Source organism: Ruditapes philippinarum, unplaced genomic scaffold, assembly GCF_026571515.1.
Source record: "Ruditapes philippinarum isolate M1 unplaced genomic scaffold, ASM2657151v2 ctg3405_1_1_1_1, whole genome shotgun sequence".
NCBI classification, from domain to species: Eukaryota; Metazoa; Mollusca; class Bivalvia; order Venerida; family Veneridae; genus Ruditapes; species Ruditapes philippinarum.
The window spans coordinates 88,305-111,162 of NW_026865921.1; the positions used below are offsets into that span (position 1 = coordinate 88,305).

Consider the following 22,858-nt stretch of genomic DNA (forward strand, 5'->3'; position numbering starts at 1 on the left):
AAGAGAAAGATGGAGAAAAGAGGAGTTTGCGGATGTTTCTATATCATTTGTCGTTTTGGTACGAACATCATTTATGGGGAAAAAAACTTGTGTGAACACTATGTTGTATGACAACTAGTATATTACATATTAGAATCTTTTAGTATCTCTTATAAATTTATGAACAGCGGCGAAGATAGCAGTGTTGGAGTCCGCAGGTAAAGCAGGGTCTCCATAAAGAATAACATGCAAAGTTGGAGTGCAAAAGTTGGAAAGAGTGTTTAGTAGATTACTGTATTACTTGTACCAATACACTCACACAATGGGCAACAAGAGCCCTTTTTGTTGTTGTTTTTTTGTTGTTGTTTTTTGTTGTTTTTTTTTTTAAAAAAAATATGATTTCCTCGCAAAGTTCTAAATATGGAAAAATGTACAACGCGTTGACCAAAATGGGAAATAAATGTTAAAAGACTTCACAAAAGCCTCAAGAACATAGAATTTGAAAGTCTTAAATATATCAACTGGCACTTTCAAAACAGAAAACAATTACAAAAGATAATGAAGGAACATAATCAGAATATTTGTGGGACTTTTTGTCCGACTGGATTGAAGTGTTTGAAATCTTTTCATTTTAGGGTCATTTTGTACAATAAAAATGACTTCTCTTAATGAACAGGATGAGGGAATTATCATAAGTGATTGGTATGGAATATGGTATATCAGATAGTATAAAAATCTCAAAAATATATTTCCCGTCTTGTCATGTCAAAAAACAAAAATCCATAACAAACAAACACAATAAAAAACCGTAACCATTTCCCTCCTATTGTTGTTTTTATATTATTATTACTATTATTATAATTATTTTATTATTATTATTATTATTATTATTATTATATTATTATTATTATTATTATTATTATTATTATTATTATTATTATTATTATTATTATTATTATCAAATTTATCTATTCATTCATTTATTTATTTTTAAATATTTGCCCTTGATTTGTTATTCATGAACAGGTTTCAATTAAACAGAACCTGCAAAACTTTCAATTTTGCCGTGTTTAGCGTTCTTTAATTTTTCAATATTTACCCTATTTTCAGCCGACGATTTATACACAATATTAATGCTGACCAAACAGCATAAATAGTGAAAAACAAAACAATTATTCCATACAGTTTATAATTATATGTATTTTTTGCAATTTAACAATATAAATATTCATATTAATTCACTATTCCTACTCCAGTGTGTATAATAAAACGTGATAACTGTAATGTTCCTTTTAAAATAAAGCATGAAGTTATGGTCTAAATAGAGAAATAGTCTCACTAATTAGACCACATGAAGTAGGTGCTTTCATAATAAACTGGTTTGAATAGTGGACCATTTTTTGCTCTATTTTCCAAAACTATAGCTCATTAAAATTGCTATGATGTAAAAAGTTATAAATTTATACTGCACAAAATAACGTTAAAGATGACCAGGAATTTATAATTGTAAACGATGAACTTATTTTGCATATCTAGAACCTTCAATTAGGTTACGTTTTTTGCATATATATTCGTACAAATCTGGAAATTTTGCTGAAATACTTAAAGTCTATTTTTTTGACGCATTGAGCATCATTTACGCCCACGTTTCATTTACAATTTACACCCATACCACGAGTTACAGACGCGTTTGGTTTTAGTTATTACTTTTTTTTCTGTATTTTAGACATAAGATTGGTGAAAATTATAAGAGAGAATCATATAAGACCGAGAAACAAAAAGTAAAGAGGCGGAAACACTGGCGATTGTGAATTTATTATTAATGCAATGGAGTACCCCGTTTTCACCTACTCTTGAGAAAAGGCGTTTTCTAGATGCTTTGTCACGAATGAATGAACTTTGTAATTAAAGTTGGTTGAGTTGAATTAAGTATTACTTACAAAGAAGATCAATGTCGTGAATTTGCATTAATTTAACAAGTCATGTCCATGACACAATTTATGCCGTTTTATTAGTCATTATGACTATCTCTATATTTTAGTAATAATGATTGTGAAAAGTTTTTACAAAAGCAACTGCCAAGATTTTCCTCAAAGTATCTTTTGGACAAATCGGTCAACATTTAAATGAAAAATTAAGATAAGAGTTGTTTGTTGTCAGACAATAAATCGAGTGTAATGTTGATAGAAAATTTCTGTCAATACGATTTACAAATCTGATTGTATACAGCATTGCTTTCATTTGATTTAGAATGTCTAAGTTCAAATTAATCTTCTTATACAATACGCTGAACTTGTCATAAACAACTCTCCCCAAGGCTTCAAACAATAGTTACCGTGTACAAACCACTTCAGACTCAGCATTAAAACTCCATTGATGAAAATATTGAACTATATTACGAATGTTTATTTGTTTTTTATTGTTAAATCGTTTCTGACAATTCCACTACCAAATAGTGCCATATGGGAATTATGTGAATATGTCTTCTAACAATCTGAACAGTAACATTTTATCTGACGGAGTTCTCTCTATTGAATTGATCTCGTAAGCATGTTCGCAGTAATTCCGGACAAAATGATTACACTAAAGCTTCCAGTCTTTCCGGAGACACTGATCATAATATAAACGCTGTGAATGTTGCGACTCTCCGCTGAGGGAGGCTAGTTTGTCATACAGACTCTCCCCCTACGGAGGCTTGTTTGTCACGCGGTGCAAATATTGACAAATAATAAAAATGTGAAACAAATTATTATATGCCTTCAGCTTCCCTTAACCATTGATAAACAGCAAATCAAAAATGAATTATTCAGTATCTTTTGGTCAATAAATGATTGAACTCAGTTATCTTTTAGTGATATCTGCATAATTATATTTTCAATAATGTGATTTTTATCACGACATTGTCATTGCCTTATGTAAATAGGTGTCATTTTAATTTCTGATGGAAGTGTACTTAATGCATTATAAAAATGTATGAGAATGACATTGTGAAGCTAGTTCATTTTTAATACTAGAAATAAAGGCAACTCTGATTCAAAATAACATGGTATTGAATATTTTTATTTGAAGTTCGACTTATATTGTTTTCATGAATTTTTTATTGAAATAAATGTTCAATATCAATTAAATTGCAAAAAGTATGTTGGCTGTAGTTTTTCTTTTTTACTATACGGCTTAACTTTTGAAATTTTGAATAGAGAGCTTGTGAACTGAAAATAAGTTATGATTTGTGACTGTGTTTTGAATACATCTGTTATTTATTGACGTCATTCGCTGGTAATCTAAATATTATACAACAAGTGACTTGTCCATATATCTTAACATTGGCAGAGTAAGGACGCTTTAATATCATAGTATAACATATTTATTTCAATAGTTAAATTTGATAAGTGTTACTTGTCTTTTTGGTAAATCAGTAACGCACGTATGACATTTCTGTACTTGTAATTTAAGATATTTTTATTGCTAACACGGCAAAATACAAAATGCGTATCTAACATTTACATAAATGGACATCTCACATATTGCATTTCACGAAATGGCAACATAATATTTATAATCAAAAGTAATATACTTAAAGTTTTTTTTTTCTGGGAAATAACAGAGAAATATGTTGTAGTAAACTAATCATTAGAATAAGTAAGAAAAGGAAGGTGTATTTGCTTTGCATTTAATGGTATATCGTACAAAGTTAAAATCTATTTTAGTTAGTTAGTTAGTTGGTTGGTTAATTGGTTGGTTAGTTAGTTTGCTTGCTTGTTAGTTTGTTTGTTTTTGTTTGCTTATTTCTTTGTTTGTTAAGAACATTCAACAAATAAATCAGAATCAAAATATCCGTTAAGTATGATTTTTGTTCATTTTTTGTTTTGTTTGGTTTTACGGCGCACTACACAGTTTAAGTATAGCGCCGAAACAGGAAACATGAAATTGCCCAACCTCGGGTGTTACAAACTTCAAAGCAACACCAGGGGTCACCCAAACCACCTCACCTGCTGGAGCTAAGAGATGCATAAACTCCAATTATTCAAAATCATTTAGTGGCATCTGGCGATCACGTAGGGATAAACGATTGCTGCAATGCTTTTGCCTCAGCCATAAAAGACAACCCTTAGCCTCAAGGGTTTTTGTTCACCTTACTTTTTAACAATAAATAAATTTTATGAACACTTGCTAATTAGTGTAATGAAGTGTTTTTCTCATTAGCCATACACTTCATAAACATCATTTATTGAATTAAATTCGCATTTAATTAAGATTTAATTATGTATTAGATAGGAACTTCAAAGACTCTAAACGACTTGAGAGCGCATGCGCAAAGATTGTAACGACCTGATAATGTTCTAGTTTAGTTAATTGAGCCCCGTATTGATAAACAAAGGTCATGATTTGTAAATTAAGTACATGTTTTAATGATAATTAAGTAAATTCTACCTATTTTGTTGAATCTTTTTTGTCATATAGTTTGATCATTTAAACAGCTAACAACAACTTTAGATCAATAAAGACAAACATATAAATGAATAGTGGTCTCTTATCAACTTCGTTTAATTAACTTAAAATTAAGAATTGTTTATTTGAAAACAAACTAAATAATCATCGAATAAACGGAAAATTGATTATGAACAGGATAAAATTGGTATGGTATGAATTGGCATAGATTTTGGGCACTTTCTGCCAGATTGCACCATACAAAGACCTTGCAAGGAAAAGATTGGTAACAAGTTCCCATAAGAAGCATGAGAAACAAAAAACTTATAAACGGAAGTTGTTTGTTTCATCAGTAGCGTTATATTTATCAAGATATTGTTGTTTTAATAGGTACCTTTTAAGTTGTTTGATATTTTTGTTTGTTTATTTTTTTAAATACATATATACATACAGATTTTAATGAACTCCTTCTCCTAAATAAAGAACTAGCATTAAATGATGAGATTCGTATATTAATACATATTAAATAAGGTTACTGAATGTGTGCTTTGAAACAATGTAAGCTTCTAAATGTTTTTTTTTTCGATGATAGTTAGATGTATTAATTCAATATTTCTACAGCAGTTTAACAAACCGATCTACATGCTTGAACAAGAGTTACGGTTCTATTATAATCTCTTTATATTGTGTGTTAATGTTGATTCTTTTCTTTCTACACCTTATTTCTGATCTGTATGATCAAAGAATACAATCAAACATTAAAAACAAAGAATTGTTTTTGGCAAAACATTGCTCTATACAAAACCAAATAGTTAAAATACATCCTTTTTGTACATATTGTTATTACATTATTTCAGCATTGCAGATGAATTTTATATGGATTTGAATATTGAAAAATACGTTCCCATAATGGTGCAATATTCATTATTTGTGCAAATTGTCATACAATTCATATGTTACGGCTGTCATACAAATGCACTCTTTCTTGCGTTAGTGTAATTATTGTTATTGCATATTAGATGACAAATACATCCGGGAGTTTAACTGTTTAGCCTCTAACTATCCATCAAAAGGAAGTTCATTGAATGATATTATAAATGCATACAATATTTACATAAAACATTCGCCTAAGTGTACTGCAAAATTGATATTATTCCACTTGGTTTGATATGAGCCGCGTCACGACAAAACCAACATAATGAGTTTGCGACCAGCATGGATCCGGACCAGCCTGCGCATCCGTGCAGTCTAATCAGGATCCATGCTGTTCGCTTACAAACCCTATTACAAGTAGAGAAACTGATAGCGAACAGCATGGATCCTGATCAGATGCGCAGGCTGGTCTGGATCCTTGCTGGTCGCAAACCCATTATGTTGGTTTTGTCGTGACGCGGCTCAAATAGTAATGCATGTAATTTAAAAAACAACTTACTGTTGCCTTGTATAATCAGAGTGAGCACTGCGGATACTTCTTGACAATATGTGGAGCTGATTGTTGACGTTGTCGAGGTGACGTATCAAGCTATAAATAAAATAGAAGACGTAAACTATAAATAAGTGACGAGTTAGACGAACACACGTCATGAATATCATTGCAGTTTATTGTTTTATAATTTCTTATTAAAAAGCCTTTCCTAAAGAAACAATTCATTCAGCATGCAAACATTATAAGAATGGTCCTGTAATACCATCTTAAACGTGAAAATAACAACTTGACATACACCGCTTTTTATGACGTCACGCTATTTCCATGACGTCATTTTTATCATGGCGTCACAAATTAATTAGTTTATTCATTCCATGTTGAAAAAAGATAGATGAAATACATTTTAAATAACTTAATGTTTAACCCTACAACTTCAAAATCTTAATTAAAATATTTTATGTACAAGATATATTTAGTTAGATGAATAGTTATCTGAAGTTGTTTTAAAATTGCAATGTATGAAACAATAAACAAATATTACTTACTCTGCATGTTTGTTGGTTGATTTGATGGCGCTAGTTGTTGCTAATGATAATGGTAAGTAAGAAAGTAGTCCCGTCAGAACAGAGATAGTATATATGTAAAAGTCAACCATTTCTGTTTATATCTGCTCTTTATATTTTTCACCACAGAATGTTAGTAACTTCTTCTTCACAGATCTGAAACATATTTGGCAGATATATATTTTTGTCCTCACGTTTTTATAGGCAACCAAAGGGCACGGACAATGCGTTCCTCATTATCTAATGGCGTTTTTATCATAGCGCATTATACATTTAATAGACAGTATCGCTTCCTGTCATATATGTTATTGGACTGTGACATAAAAGATGTACCCTTGTATTTTGTCACATTAAATATTTATACTTGCAGTCCAGTTACTGAATATAGTTCGGATCTTATTTCGTATATTGCTACGCGCATTTAACACCGCTGGTCTAATGTATTAACACCCACGAGATTTCCGTGCTTAAAACCATGGTCAGTATATATTTGAAACCTACAGCTTTGTAATGTATACAAAAGATATATTATGTTTTGTCATCAATCTGTATTGTGATTATTAGTAATTACAAACAGCTCTCAATAAGTAAATAAATGTCTGAACAACATTAATTGCCCTGGCGGGTAGAAGCGTTAATTAGTAAGATGAATGTACGGGCATCACGGTGGACTAGATAACAATTACTTTTAAGGCACATAGAATTTACACATTCTTTGTTTTTTTTTTTTTTTCTTTTTTTTTTTTTTGTATCCGCAATATATATATTTAAATTTGTAAAGCGGACGGTTTGTTTGCCGATCTTCTATTTTTAGAAACGAACGTCACCGACGCGTTATAAATAGCTCTCGGGACGCTGTTTTAAAGATTTGACCTAACAGTGATTTGACGCACTTTTTACAGATAAAATTACTGAAATGCTTAGTTTGAAATAACATAGAGTTATTTTTCAGACAGACAACAAAAGCTAAAGGCCGCTTTAAATGAAATAAAATTACAATGCCTATGTGTCTCTTTTTTTATCATCATATCAAAAGCAGTAACATGTTATAATAATTATCTAATTGGAAACATATTTTACTGTTTGAAGTGCGTTAGTTGATCATTCTATATATGACATTGTTTGGTTATCTAATTATTTAAATTAACTCATCAATTATTCATTCGTGCTATAATGAAACTGTCAAAAATCATTACAAACATAAATCATTTTAAATGATTACAACAAACTATTAGACAATAGGATACTATTTTTTATTATAACTGACTAACACTGTTTTAAGTTTCATACTATAGAATGTTTAACGACAAGGCTTTTTACTAAATTGCATTTCAAAACAATATATTGTTGGTCATCGTAATGTAGACCAATTAATTAATTCTGAACATTTAGTAAATATTCTATTAGCATATAAAATGCAAGAGGGTTTGGAATATATTGCAAGAAACACTCTAACAATAAAGCAATTCAGTGATTCTTTAATTTTTATCCAGTGGAATATGTATGAATATATCTACTGATGCTACTAAATTCCAAGTTTCATCAATTTTAAACTGAAACATTAAATTCTGCTTCAGTCGGTGCCAGGGGGTGGACAGTACCTTCACTACTGTCCTTAATAGGATCAATCAAACCGGCTTTACAATGTTTTCAATATTGCCGTCTTGGACGTTCCTTAAAATTTATTCCATTTTTGTTAAAATATTCTTCTGCATGCAGTTTAGTGAAAGTCTGAAAAAGTTGACGTTTTACTAACTAGCCATTAAACAGAGGTCATGAAAGCGACATTATGTAAATTTATCTATTTATGCAATGATAAAACCATTGATATGCAGAGTCTATTAAAAAAACTAAATATGAAGCAAAATATCCGACTCGGTCGAAATGACACCCCGTAGCACCGTTTCAACTATCACTCTATTTGCATATTGGAATCAGTGCTCCCGAAGAAGAAACAATATTGATATTATTTAAGAGAAACATGTTAAAAGTTAGAATATTTTTTAATTGTTTAGTAGTTCGGTATTAAAAGCTTATCAATTTTATAAAAAGAGCGACTCTCTCCTTTTAGAAAACATTTCTTGTTTCATTTATGTCGCAAATATATCTACACATAATTTTCTCACACTGTGAATAAAGAAAATAAACATCAATTTAACGGTGTCTGATTTTGTTAATGACATAATTCATGTAAATGCAATGAAAATAGACGTGTCACGAGAAACCATGTGATGAAACGAGTCATGACATGACATTTCTGTTTTGTCTTGTAACTTTCTAACTATTACTTACCACCTAGCACTTCATTTCAATCGACAATCATTAATAGCTTGTCAGCGTATAGTCTTCTCAAAAAGTCTTGGCCATGAAATGGTTGTAAATTATTTTACACATTGAAAAGCATTACGACATTTTGCCTTTCACAATCCATTAGAATTTAACATGATTAGCAATGTATTTTTTCGCCATGATGTAGATTGTTAATTGTTATAAGTTTGTCCCTGGAAGACTCATTCAGTGTCTTAAAAGAGAAAAACACATGTCTCCGTAACGTAATTCTCTTAAAGCTCTGATCTAGAATTAGATTTAAACGCAGACCATTTATCCATTACTAAGAAAGAATGGAAGTTTTCTAACTGATGCAGCGATGTTTTTAAAAGTTAACTGAGTGTAAGGAAATCTTTGTATCGTCTGCACTTATAATCTTTACCGTTTCATCTATGAGTTCGCGATTTGTTTTGCTTTTTAAATTCTTTAACTGTCGAGTGTACTATTTCCGCATTTTTATCTTCCTCTTATTTAGATTATCAACTTATAATGAAAGAAGCCTGACCATGTAACGCTAGTGCCATAAATCAATGTTATCGCATAAGGTACCCAAGGGGTATTTTCCATTTTTCTGTGTGTATGCCAAAGAAAACAAAAGGATGAATTTTTTCACAATAATTAAAACCTACAATAAGTAGAGAATTTGGAAAAACGCATAATATGAATATTTCGATAATATTTTAATCCACTTATGAATTATGAAGTTTACTGGAGTACAGTGAATCTTGAAAAAATGTTTCAAAGAAGTGGTCAAACACTTTATCTTGAAATTGATCCATACATTTTTTGATCCAGGTAATATGGCATGTTGTATTGTTGATTTTTTTCACTACAAATAAAACCAACGAGGCTGCAACTTACAAATAACAATGCAGTTTTTATTGCTGCCGAGGGATTATTCCTTTTCGTTATTTTTATGTTTGTTTGTCATCAGCGAAATAAAGGAAACACTCATCATTATAGGACATCTTTGATCTACATTTATACAAGAGCTTGTACTGTTATATGATTATCTCAGATGTTTTGTTTTCAAAGTGATTGTTAGTTACATGTGATTGCCAGCCGTTATGCTTATTTGCCTTTATTCTACAAGTTTCTATATTAAGATCATGGAGAGTGTCGGTTTAGATACAGTTTTACAAGATTACCTCAGACTTTCTTTTTTGTTTCTATATAGATTGTTAGTTTCAGCTTATCTAGCGCCAAATTTGATACTGGCCTTTTTGCTACAGATACTGATTTGTCATCATTTTTAATAGCAATGCCATTAACAATATAGTAAGGGAACATGTTCTAATATTTACAATTATACTGATTTGTAATACGACGAAGAACAGGGTTTGTATTGTTTAAATGTTTGTGTTACAGAAAGTAGTTGTTTGAAATAAATCAGTAATATGATACCATTTGTTGAAACAGCCATGTACCAGTAATCTTTCATTGCCGATGCATTTAATACTACTGACTTCAACTGGTACGAACAAAAGCATATAGATTAGATGGAAAACAAGTTAAAATCGATTATTATACTATGATGTCATTTAAATCAGCCGCCTTTGATACTCAAATGATCAAATTTATTAATTTGCAGTTTCATAATTAGTGGCAGGAAAAAAAGGATGATATTATTGTTTAAGGTCATAAGTTACCGTTGTTTCTTCTAATTTACTTATTTATTTACATATATTTTACTGTTGGAGCTTTCATGTTGCGAACTGTCATCGCATAATGTTTCATCTTAATTCATGAATAATTTCGTTTCATGGCTGTCAACATTCTTTTGCTCCCCTGTCAATCGGTAGGAGAAAACAGTGAACGCTTTAAGAATATACCAACTATACACAAAAGTACAAAAATCACCCTCCCACTGTTTAAATTTTCCGACTGTAATTTATATTTATTTTTAAGATTCGCATGACAGTTGTTCTCTGTAACTTTGGTTGTTTAATCAATTTAACTTTTAAAGAAAGACGCTATATTCTAAAATCCTTACGAGAGACAACTGTTAAATGTCAACAAGAACATGTGTTAACTCAACTCCAAATGAACGTAAAAGCTTTCGTTTATGAAGGTATACCATAATGATAAAAAGATCAATATTTATGGTTTATGTTTTTGCTTCAACTATTTTTTTATTACATCAGACTGACAGAACTGTAAAGTATAGAGCATAAAAAAGCATTTCTTTTCAAAAGCTTTTATTTTTGATGTTCTGTTACAGTGTTTAAAACTTAAACGTATTTGCCATAAATCCAAATAATATTTTGCGTTTTGGAATGATGTAAATTTGTAATTATTAAGTATTTTGTATAGATGTAAAAATACCACTTTATTTACATTTTGATACCCTTTTTACAAATCATTTCATATTCAACACTATTTTCTTCAGGTGATAAGATCTTACATCTTCTAAATCCATTATTACAACATCGTGTAACAAATGTTTGTCTTTTCTTCAGAAAGACAAAATTATTCATTTTTGAGGATTAATCTCCGTTTTGATACAGTTTCAGTTCTTTTAAAGGGATTCTCAGGCAAATAAATGACATAAACATTAAAATTAATTTCAATTTAAATAATAAAAATTAATTTAACTCAAGTCGCGCTTGAATTTCTGCATAAATTCTATATATTTTGGGTTTGAAGCGTAAAATATCTAGATATATTGAACGAAATTTAGACGCCGACAGAATGACCGAGTAGTTTTAAAACAAGCCATGTGAATTGAACAAACTCTGGAAGGTACAATCACAGATATTGTGAATATTGTTTGATTGAAACAAGTCTGAGTCATTCATTTGATATGTTCTTTAACGTTTCCAGAGTTCACTGTGGCCACTATTGTGAAATCTTAACGCTCTAACCTGACCCACGTGGGTCAAGTTTTGAAACCAGCATTTTATTCTTTATAAGGAGTAAAGTTTTGTTCTATGACTGCCTAGAGTATTTATTTTGGGGACATTTACAGAATAATGAACGAAAAAATCAAAACGAAGAAAGGAAAATTTTGCCTGTGTCTCCCTTTAAATAATTGAGTCAAATAACATAAACGTATGGAAATTGAAAACAACTTAAAGGACTAGATTGTCTTATGCATGAAATATGCCTAGATATTTTGTATTTTATAAAACTTCCAATTTTCAAGAAATGGGAAAAAATTATACAAAAATCAACAAAAATCTACTTGGGACATATTTTGTGTCATATGCTCAAGTTTTATCAAAATTGAAATTTGGGCCGATTTTCACTATATTTGAACATACTCCTTTGTGCCGGGCGTATGAGATTACATGGAATTCATTGTCTGTCATAATTAAATCAAATCAAACAGGGCCCACGATTTTCACATATAATATATTGGTTGATATTAATTTGTTTCAGAATTTAACAATATTTGCTAGTTAAGGATTTTTCTCTATGTGATTAAAATGATGTACAGGTTTATGTACAAAACGAAAACAACATTTTTTTTAAACAATACACATCTTTATTTATAATACCGTATTTAGGAACATATTCTGTACATTAACATCGTTTGTATATTTTTGTTTAAATATTAATATATCTAGTATTATGATCATTTTTAATTTTTACATCGTTTGCATATATTTTTTTAAAGATTAATATATCTATATAATAATGATCATTTTTAATATTTACATCGTTTGCATATTTTTTTAAGATTAATCTATCTAAAATGATCATTTTTAAAATGGAGATTGGGAGCGGGGGAGAAAACAAACAACATCATAAGATGCTTTCTTCTTACTTTAGACAAATGAAATATTGCAAGTATTTAAGAGCTATTCTAAATGGTAACAAGCAACGATTGAGGGACTTTAGGGTGTTACAAGAACTCGCAAATTGCCATAAGAATAATATACATTTGCGAAAGGTATCGAAACTAAACCAGTTTATTGCATATAGATTGTTTTGTTTTCCAAATCAATGGCTATCTACTTAGTGATTTGTGCATATAAAAACAGTCATCATTGCATAAAAGGAAATGTAAATGAGTAATAATTGACGCGCAGTATATCTTTAAAGTTAAAACTCTTTGAACTATAAAAACAAACTCTGGTACAGTTTTAAAGGGATAGTTTTCACAACGCTGTTCTAGTTTATTCTTAACATTATATTCAAATGAATTAGCGAAAAAAAAACAAAACAAGACAACATCGATATTTCAATGTATCTTTTTCTATGGTACCAAAACATATTCTAAGTTACCCTAGTACAGAACGCTCCTGTTGTATTGAACAATCTATTTTTGCATTTACTTTTGTATCAATATACTTCCGAGGGGGATTGCATACTTCCGAGGGTATAGTTTGGCGTGTTTTTAATTTGTCCATACCTCATTCATTCTTTCTTTATTTAAATAGGTTTTTTTGTGCAAAATCATTTCCACCCATTAATTAATGACAATAATGAATTTCAGATTTTGAAATGCAAGATTTTATCATAGACATGTTGTTGTCGTTTTCTCTCTGTGTGTCTTCAAGGTAAGTTATGACAACACTATCTTAGCAACGAAATATTTTAAGTGTCACGCAAAATAGCGATTTGCTGAAAAAACATTGCGTCTTTGGAGTTTTGAAATATTCAGACCTGTCACCTTCAAATCAAATCAATCATGATCTTATCGTAAGTGCAGTTTCTTTGATAGAATTAGTTTTGTTTTGTTAATTGGTCTAGATATTAGTAATGGAACATTTCAAATGAACTGTCGAATACAAATAAATGTTTAGTACAGCTGAAAATGATTACACGTGATTGTTTAAATGTGAATAAAATGGGATTTGTAAAATGCTATACAGCTTGTTCATGGGAAGAAAGACGTCTTTCACCCAACGTCTTTCACCCAATGAAACACTGAAAAGAAATTCATTGTCCAGTATTATAGCATTAATATCATGAAATGTTTGTGAATCTCTTAAATATAACAAAAATGTATATGAAATCTGCGTTGAATAACATTTTTCAAAATTATCATAGAGATTCATAAATCGCCTGTTTACATCGAAGTCATGTGACTTCGTTTATTTAATGAAGTTAAATAAAAAAATTTCTGCTCCGTCCTGATTAAATATTACATTGATCAAATTTTGTACTTTTACTTCTGGCTTCAATAAATATTCTGCACTTCACATGCATAAAAATAAACGTTTTTGTTCTCAAATCCCTGTAGTAGTTCTCAATTACAGAAATTATCTCCGAATTTACAGTGTTTAATTTGACAGTTTTATCAGTAATTAAACAGTTCTGCAGTGCTTGGTGACTGGCTTAATGAAATGGTGCAGTATTTGTTGACTCGTTAACCGGAAGTGCCTCGTTTTGAGAAAAAAAAACGAACTCCTTAAACTAACGTTTTTATTATTGTATTGGGAAGAAAAAAAATAAATTCAATTAAAGGTTAACCCCTAACCCGTATAACGTGTGTTACAGATGAGCATAGCTTTAAATTGGACCTGTTCGTTTGAAATATAAAAACTCAAGGGTTTCAATACCATTTCAAAATAAAAAAACAGAGCAACGAACGGTATCGAGCCTGGTCAGACTGTACATATAAAAACAGATTCTGTCATAGAAACTTTTCGAATTTTTTTCAGCATTTGCAAAAGAAAGAGCCAACTTGTATCAATAGTAATTTTACAATAAGGTATCAAGATTTTTTTTTAAAAGATTGTCAAGGATTTTACTCCTTCTTTTTGTGTTGATTTTGCTGAAATGCGAGGGTTGTTAATCTTATTTATTTATTTATTTTTTCGAAACAAACTATATAATGTCCCTAGACTACGATAAAAACAAAATATGAATGTCTTTTACAATCAAATACTATAGACAATGGCGTATACTGATCAGTTATATAACTCTTTCATTCACTTTTTGCTTTTATACATCAATTATTAAAAACATTTTTGTATTATAACGGCAAACCCCACTTGAAGAGAAACACTTTAACTTTAATTGTTCAGATTTTTTTACAAATCGATTTGTACATTTATCAAAAAAAAAAAAGAAGACATGTTTGTCGCAGATTCCCAATGACAAATATTTAGCGGAAATAGGCATAAAGCGAGCAAACAGTTAGCAAAGTATTGATGTTTTTTTTTTTTCGTCAAGTAAAGCTTCATTTATCCGAGGGGAAGTTAATTCATCTCTGTTTGGTTATTTTCTAATTTTCTGTTGTAATACGACTCCGCTAAATGAACGAAATCATTTATAACTGAATCCATTTCGCGCGCTAAGCTTCCAAATGTCGTCTGCCTGCCTTAACTTGAACGAAGTTGGTTTTTCTTGTTTGTTTTTGTTTTTTTTAAACAAAAACATATGAATTTTAATAACTCTGATTTTTTTCTGACAGAAACGTATCATTGAAACAAGTTTTTACAAAATTTAGAATTACAACAACAATTATGGTGTGCTGAATAGGTTACATTTTTATAAAAGTTACGAAAACGAAAAGTCGACTACTCCACTAAGCTCACATAGGAGGAAAAAATAAATGGCACGATTAAAAAAAATCTGGCACCTATTGTGAAAAGCAGAGTTTATGTTTTATCAACCCATTTTTGAAATTCCATTTTATTCAAACTTTAATGCCATTTTTCAAACCATATTTCAAACCATAGTTTGAAAGTGATATTTTTCCGTTAAATTATTTAAATCACAATTTCTATTAATGTTTTGAAAGTATACCCTTAACAAAACTTTATGAACTAGGCCTACTTTTTTAAAACATTGTAATATTTCAATTTTACAAAACTGCTTTATCATTTCCTGTAACTTTGTCCGTTCTGTTTTTTATGCATAATTAAATGTCTATTTTAGGAAGATATATTTCAAAAATATATCATAATTCTTTATTAATATCTTAGTATTGACAAAACACATTTGAACTTAAATGACATTTAAGTTATTGTTTAAGGTCTTTGTAAACATTGCAAAAATGCGGTAAACTTGCCATAAAATGAATTAATAAATTGTCTGTCACTTCATTGTAGTGATACTGCTACAAAAATATCACTGTAAGACCAAGAATAGTGCAAAAGAAATAGAGGAGAGCAATAAATGCCCATTCAATGAGCCGGTTTTACGATTAAATAATGCAATTTGGAATGACTTCTTACACGAAACATGTTTCATTCCACCTCATCGAGATCAATTTACTATCATATATACATCGTCATAGGCAAACTTTCAGTAAATTCGACCGGACAAGGGTCTTTTTCGGACAATGACCTCTTTACAATGTAGATCTTTTTGTGTGGTTCCAAACTTTGTTTAACTTCAAAGAATATTGTTTTTTACAATTAGAGTATGTGATGTCCAAAGATTTCATGGTAAAGTACGACCAATATTTTATTCAGACTCGTATACCGCTTTATCAACTTCATATGACATATGCAAATAGACAAACACTTGACATAGAGCAATATACGTATAAAACAAAAATAATTTAGACTGACAAGAGAGCCATTGTCACAAAATGTAATGAACAAGATCAACACAATGGGATGATCACTCGGAAACTACGGAAAACAACACAATTTAATACGTAAATTGCAGGCTCTGTTTGATTTTATTAAAGTGCAACAACTCTCGACCCTCCCCCTTCCACCGGCTAAAACGATATTACCCTTCAAACCATGTTTCTAAAATTTGATCTCCTTTGCAATGATATATTGAGAAAAAAAATGCTTAATCATACTTTATTTATTGATTGTAATGAAGAGAAATATCTGACTATAGTTCAGTCACTATTGGGTCAGCTGCTTTTTGACTAGCTATAACTGGAATGATAAGCAAACGTTGCGTGGAAATCAGTATGTAACGAAGAACTATCGAGTGATTAATTCTCTACCCCTTTAGCTATGTTTTTGTTAGAAAACACTGGAAAATACCGGAAAACAAACTAAGGTAGAATGACTCCAATGACTGTGATCTTTTTTTTTTTTTTTTTTTTTTTTAAATTGAAATTTGTAATTTATGAAACGTTGTAAATTTAAGTAAGAAAAAAGCACTTACTATCTACAAGCATCGCCTTAAATTTGTCAAAATATACAACCATATCTCTTTCCATTCAAGTAACAACGTAGTTTTTATTGTGATACATGATATATATGTACATATAACAGTCTGTAATATTTTTGCATAGTGCATGGTATTTATGCATTTCCCTATAAGGGGACTTGATGAACTAATAACTTATTTGCAAAATTTCAGATAATTCACTCACACAGTTTTTTCCAGACTGATTATTTTAATTTTGAATAAAAAATGACCCCAAAAAGAAAAAAAAGATAGTTTTGTTAAAACTCAATTCGGGTTAGGAATAGCACACAAATAACATTTTCGTTTGAATCCTTGTATCTTTTGATATATGTCTGCTTTAAGTGTCAACATTGATCTATGTTAGAAATTCGGATTTAATGGGGTTTTCTTAGGATTTTGGTCTCCATTGGAATTCTTTTCAAATACAAGATATTTGTGTCTTAAGTTTTTTATTTTAATTTTTTAATTTGTTATATCCGCCTAAAGGAGTGTCGCCTTAATTTATATGTTGTGTACAAAACGATCTTGTTTGAATCGGCTACAAATTATAGTGATATAACATAAAACCAGTTACTGTTATCACCGCTTAGCTGGAATTAGAGTTGATTCAACGGCATATTTAAACAATACGCGCAAATAACTGCGATAAAAAAGATTGTAAATCATCCTCAATCGCTAGGAATGGTTGTTTAATTAGGCATTAATGTAGCAAAAAGGCAGCTTTAATGCCTAGAAGGAAATGTATTTACAATGTTGGAAACAGTAGGGGGAAAAATCTCAGCGTTACAATATGAAATAAATGAAATAGTGTGCTCTTATGTATGTGCGATATAACATTGAGAAATTATTGTTTAAATCTTATGTTATTTTAGCTCTTTTTATGTATATTAAAATGCTATGGTTATTTTTTCGTTTTAATTGAATAACATCAGCCTGTATTATTTCACCACTCAATAATGAGCTTTCACATCTTTCTTGCAAACCATCATTGAACGGAAGGTTCACAAAACTGGAAATTTTTAACGGTATTGATAATCTTTTCTTAGTCAATTTCTTGGCCAAGATTAAGTTTTTTTTTTCATTTTATGTTCTCATTCAATAATAACAAAAAATTGTTCAATCTTGTCAAATATTCCATACATGCTATGGAACATCGTGATGACATTCTGGTTAAAATTACCTTTTTTTACCTATTTTGTAGATGTGATATGTGCGTTATGTATTTCAACAAATTGCCTTGTCAAATGTGCTTTCTTTTAAGAATAAGTAACAACTGAATGCTAATGAATTTATGAATGCGTGGAAGTTTAAATTTTAATTTTTGTATGATTTTGTATATGCCATTTTTCATATCATATTGTTTATGATCAAACGCAAGAAGAGTGTCCATATGCCGTAATAAACTTTATGTTTCGTTTTTCCTTGTACATCAATCAATATATCTACCAATAAAGTTTTATTAAGATGAACGAGAACTGGAAATTTATTTGGACACAAATAGAGGTTTGGTAATTTATCTAATTAACATTTATGCACGTTAAATGGACGATTTATAGTATGCCCTTTAACTCGCAAGCAACATCCAAATGTATATAATGTAACCAAAATGAGAATGTATGTGAGCCGCCATATTGATAATGTGTCAAATAATGACGTCATAATGGAAAACACCCCCTCACGTGACCTATAAATGTAATTATAGGAAACCTCAAGCGATTTTTGTTAGTTAAAAATCGTTGTTGACTGACTAATTAGGCTTTTTATTCCTTAACAAATCAACTATATCAATGGTAACGATCTGTAGCTTGCAACATAACCAACTATCGGCACATTGATGTGGATATATATTCATATACAATAATGGAAACGCAAATAAAACATTAACGGGTTTTTACATAAAATATCACATACTGATTTAAATCAATAGTCATTTTCAGTATTTCTGCAAAAACTAGATTATATTGTTTATTACAAATGGTGCGGAGGCATATAAATTCATTTTGATTTTATATTTACAAGTATTTCACAATTGCATTTGAGTACCAATAATTCTTAGTAGTTAATAATTCTTAAATATTTTGTTTGTTAGAGAAGTACCAAGGACAACTTTCTTACCGCTGCCTAGAAGTTTTAAACAAATTATGTCAAAGTACTTAAATATTAGTTAAGAAAGATGACTTCTAGTTTCTAGATATAAAATCTTGCATTGAATTGCATTGTAGTTTATAATATGTATTGATTTTGAAATAGATAGAATTCAAACAAATTTGTTAATTTAGTTGCCCAGACATAGTTGACTTTCGTGTTTTGCAAGCGCACAATAGTTGAGCCATGGTTGGTATATATTGTTTTTTTTTACAAAGTATATTGAAAACTGCATAAGCTTTTTTCATTCTTTTAATTCTTTTAAGTTTTTCTTATTACTATGTCAATATCGTTGTAATATAAAATATTATGAGAATCTGATGACGCTCGTGAGTATAGTTCACAACAATAATGAGAGAAAACAGACTTTCAATTAATGTTGTTTTTATTCATATACCATTGGGTCTGTTTTTAAGGTGATTCAACATCTCTAACGACCTAAAGAAACGGCTAAAATTGTTTCAAAACATCCGCGCTAAAAATATTTAAATTTAATGATTTCATCCCGTGGAAATAGAAACAATAACAACACTTGAAAAGCGTACAGGGCGACGTTTTAAGGTCGCCACACAACATTATACCCGCTTGTATCTACATACAAAGTATATCTTTCATATAATGACAAGTTTGCTTTTCTTCTTTTGTTCCGCATCGTAAGAAGTGAAACAGCAATAAGAATTCCTTCTCATGCCATTATTGTCTCCAGTATTGTCATAGAAACAGTAACATAAAGAATTTTGCATTCTTAGTCTTTGAAAGTAATTACAATTTTGTATTAATCTTACTTGCAAGAACAACACAGTCCATGTTTAACAAAGTCATAAACATGCCAACTTCACAATAATTAGCTGAAAATTTGAAAAGGAAATAATACTTGATCGTTTTTTATTTGTCATCATAATTTATACAGGCAAAAACATGCTTAACACATTGCGTTAATGACAATAGAAATTCAAGTTTAAATTTCCAAGCTCTTCCATTAGAGTTAAAAACAAATTGAGAATTGGCTCACAATCCTTATTTGAGCGTGTAAATTTGACAAGCTCACACATCCAATAAAAAATGCCTCACAAAAAGCAAAACAAAATCATGCAGTCCTTGATTATTTCTTTTGAATGTTTTATTGAATGAATCTGTGAAATAACGAACTCCTTTTCAATCGCTTCGAACGAATGTTCTTTTTCTCCTTGCAAAAGAAAACTGAAAATGAATTTCAATTGACGGAGGCATTTGTCAGAGTCAGTCAGTTGTTAAATAAGACGATTTGTACCAAGCAGATTAACTCGGAAATAAAAGAGGTGATAGTTGTTTGTCTCTTCTTTAAAAGAAAAATGATAAAAGAAATGGAAATCGCTCCGAACCTTCATGTAAAGAATAAAATGGCAAACAATTGACAGCGAGAAACTGTCCATAATTTGATATAATAAACAGATAATTCACTTTGAGGTTTTCCATTTTAATACAGAAAACACATAAAATTCAATTAAAAGGTATCCCATGCATAGGTATATAACAAATTGTAAAAGAGATATGAACTAGGAGCTGTTGTCATGTATCATGTGTCTGTTTATCCTCATGGACCATTTGGTCCAAAGAAATATTGAAATAAACTTATCAAACTTATCATCACTATAGAATCGGTAAGACAAATAAATGAGTTTTTTTGCATCTTGCGTTTAGTATCAAAGAGGAATTTGGAAAATAGTTGTTTCATAGTAAAAAAGAGCAAAAGCATGAGGCTGTTTACTGCTTTGACTTAACGATTTATCGATAAAAATGCAAAACTTATTTAACTCTCATAACGGCAAGGTTAAAATATCGTAGGCATGGTTTGATCGACTCAGCTTGGTATGGTAATTGTAATATACCGTCCACGCCCTCTTAGCTTCGGTTCAAGCTGAACTTAACATTTAGATATGAAATGGTTAAAATTAAAAATTCTTAAACTCCTCAAATAATGAGATGATAAATAGAACTTATTGCCATAATTTACTGCAATATTTATAAATATAATGATGCGTATGTTGTATACTTGATGTAACCCTTAGACGGAAATAAAAGTTAAAAGTGACACGAACATTTTGAAATAAATTGACCCGCACGCGCAATAATAAAATTCTATAACTGAATTCCATTATTTCATGATATCATTGCTTGAATTTATATTTAGAAAAAAACTATTGTGACCATGGAAATAGAATTTAAAACATGCTAACGGTTTGCATTTTTATGACATTATGGCGGATTCTATTTGTACGGTGATGCTTATTTTTGATCATCATTTTTATCATCTAAATATCAAACGTTTGAAAAACAAAATAAATTCTCATACATGTACAAATATTCCTGTAAAACATATCATTTCTTACATAAAACATGTATAATTGTCTGCACTTTTATTTGCATATGTATTATACTTTCATTAAAGAGTTTTTGTTTGAAATGTTAAGTGATTTCAATGCTTTGTAGAATACGCTTTTGACCGTTTTAATCTTTACTGCTTTCAAAGTTACAAAAAATAAAACATTGAGATATTTAAAATGCCGTCATACTAAACACGTTTCGGATGATTTTTTTTCTTCTAAAATTTGTTCTGTTACACATACTTACACCTTTTTTCATTTCTTTATATAAAATACGTCGTTTTTTTTCCTTTAACAAAGCGATATTTGTTGCATTCAAACTAATTTTATTTTTGAGAACTAACACATTTCAATCATAAATTTGGTCATAGACGCTTTATTTCATTTTTATGTTACCCTTGCTCTTTAATGTTAAAACAAAAATACTATTTTTGCCAAACCTTTGAAATTTAGAATTATTAGAATGCAAAAGAAAACGAAAAATCTTTTTATTTTGAGGTAACGGACATAGAGCAATTGATATACATATGATTAAATGGTTGTTAAAGATATTTAAAACAAATGTACACCAAACAGTAGAAATAACTGTAAATAAGTGTCTCAAATAACCAATTTGACAATGCACACTTTTATAGTAAATTCCGATGGTAAGAAATTAAAACTAGACGATAATGTGATTAAATAAGGTTGTAAAATATTCATGAAAATTCTAAGAAACACACAAATAAATTAGCAAATACAAGAAATGTATACTTTTTCTCTCTTATATATCTAAGAATTTTAGTTTTAGTTTAAGAAAATTTAAATATTTGAAAATTCTCTACAAGTACTTCCAATAAAAAATTCAGCAAATAGAAAAATATAATTTTGAAGAAAATAAATAAAAAAACTAATTCACAAACCTTTACCAGGTGAAGACGTAGAAATAATATTTTTTCTCTCTTTTCTTTTCACAAATTTATTATCCCCTGCAGTTTGATATTGTTCTATCTAAAACAGCATATATAAAAATTACAGTAACGTTCGCGAATTTGGAAAAAAGTCTTTGAAAAATAGCTTTTTTGCAGTTCCGATGTTAAGTTCAGTATTTTTTTGAAATTTAGTATTGAAAGTGATTTGTAATAATCATTACAAACAACTTTATATAGAGAGAGATGCCCACCTTTAAATAAATTAGTCGTTCGCACGGTAATGGAGATAGCATCGAGAGCTTTACCTTACAATCAATAAACATTTCAATGACGACAACGCTATAAGAGTGAATGACATTCGCCAACAGACCATCTGTATCTTGTTTTTGTCCCTCTGTTAGCCATATTGGCTCTCCTAGTTACGAACTTTTGCTGACTGGTAAGTGTTCATTAACACGTTACTGATTTATGTTGTTTGCTAGGTTTGGCTTTTATTTCCAAGTCTGACAAAGGTGTGTGAACGCTTGCGTCATGCCTTTTCTTTGAATGACAAACTGTATGATAATTAGTAATGTACAAATGCCAAATGAGCATGCCCGTGTATTATTCTAAATTCTCTCAGTCGATGAAACGCTGATAAAAATGATAAAGGTATTG

At 29.9% G+C, this 22,858-nt stretch overlaps 1 protein-coding gene across 3 annotated transcripts in view; it reads right to left on the bottom strand.

The window, feature by feature from the left end:
• LOC132730736 (uncharacterized) overlaps positions 1 to 22,603 on the bottom strand; it is a 40,104-nt gene extending 17,501 nt beyond the window's left edge. For 2 of the 3 annotated variants that reach the window (XM_060716715.1, XM_060716716.1), the window contains exons 1-3: positions 22,193 to 22,446; positions 6,379 to 6,552; positions 5,840 to 5,929 (exon numbers count right to left, since the gene is read on the bottom strand). In XM_060716715.1, the coding sequence (XP_060572698.1) occupies positions 5,840 to 5,929; positions 6,379 to 6,488 (200 nt within the window). In that variant the 5' untranslated portion in view covers positions 6,489 to 6,552; positions 22,193 to 22,446. The other variant, XM_060716717.1, reaches the window with a different exon arrangement.
• Between the last annotated feature and the right edge of the window lie 255 nt (positions 22,604 to 22,858).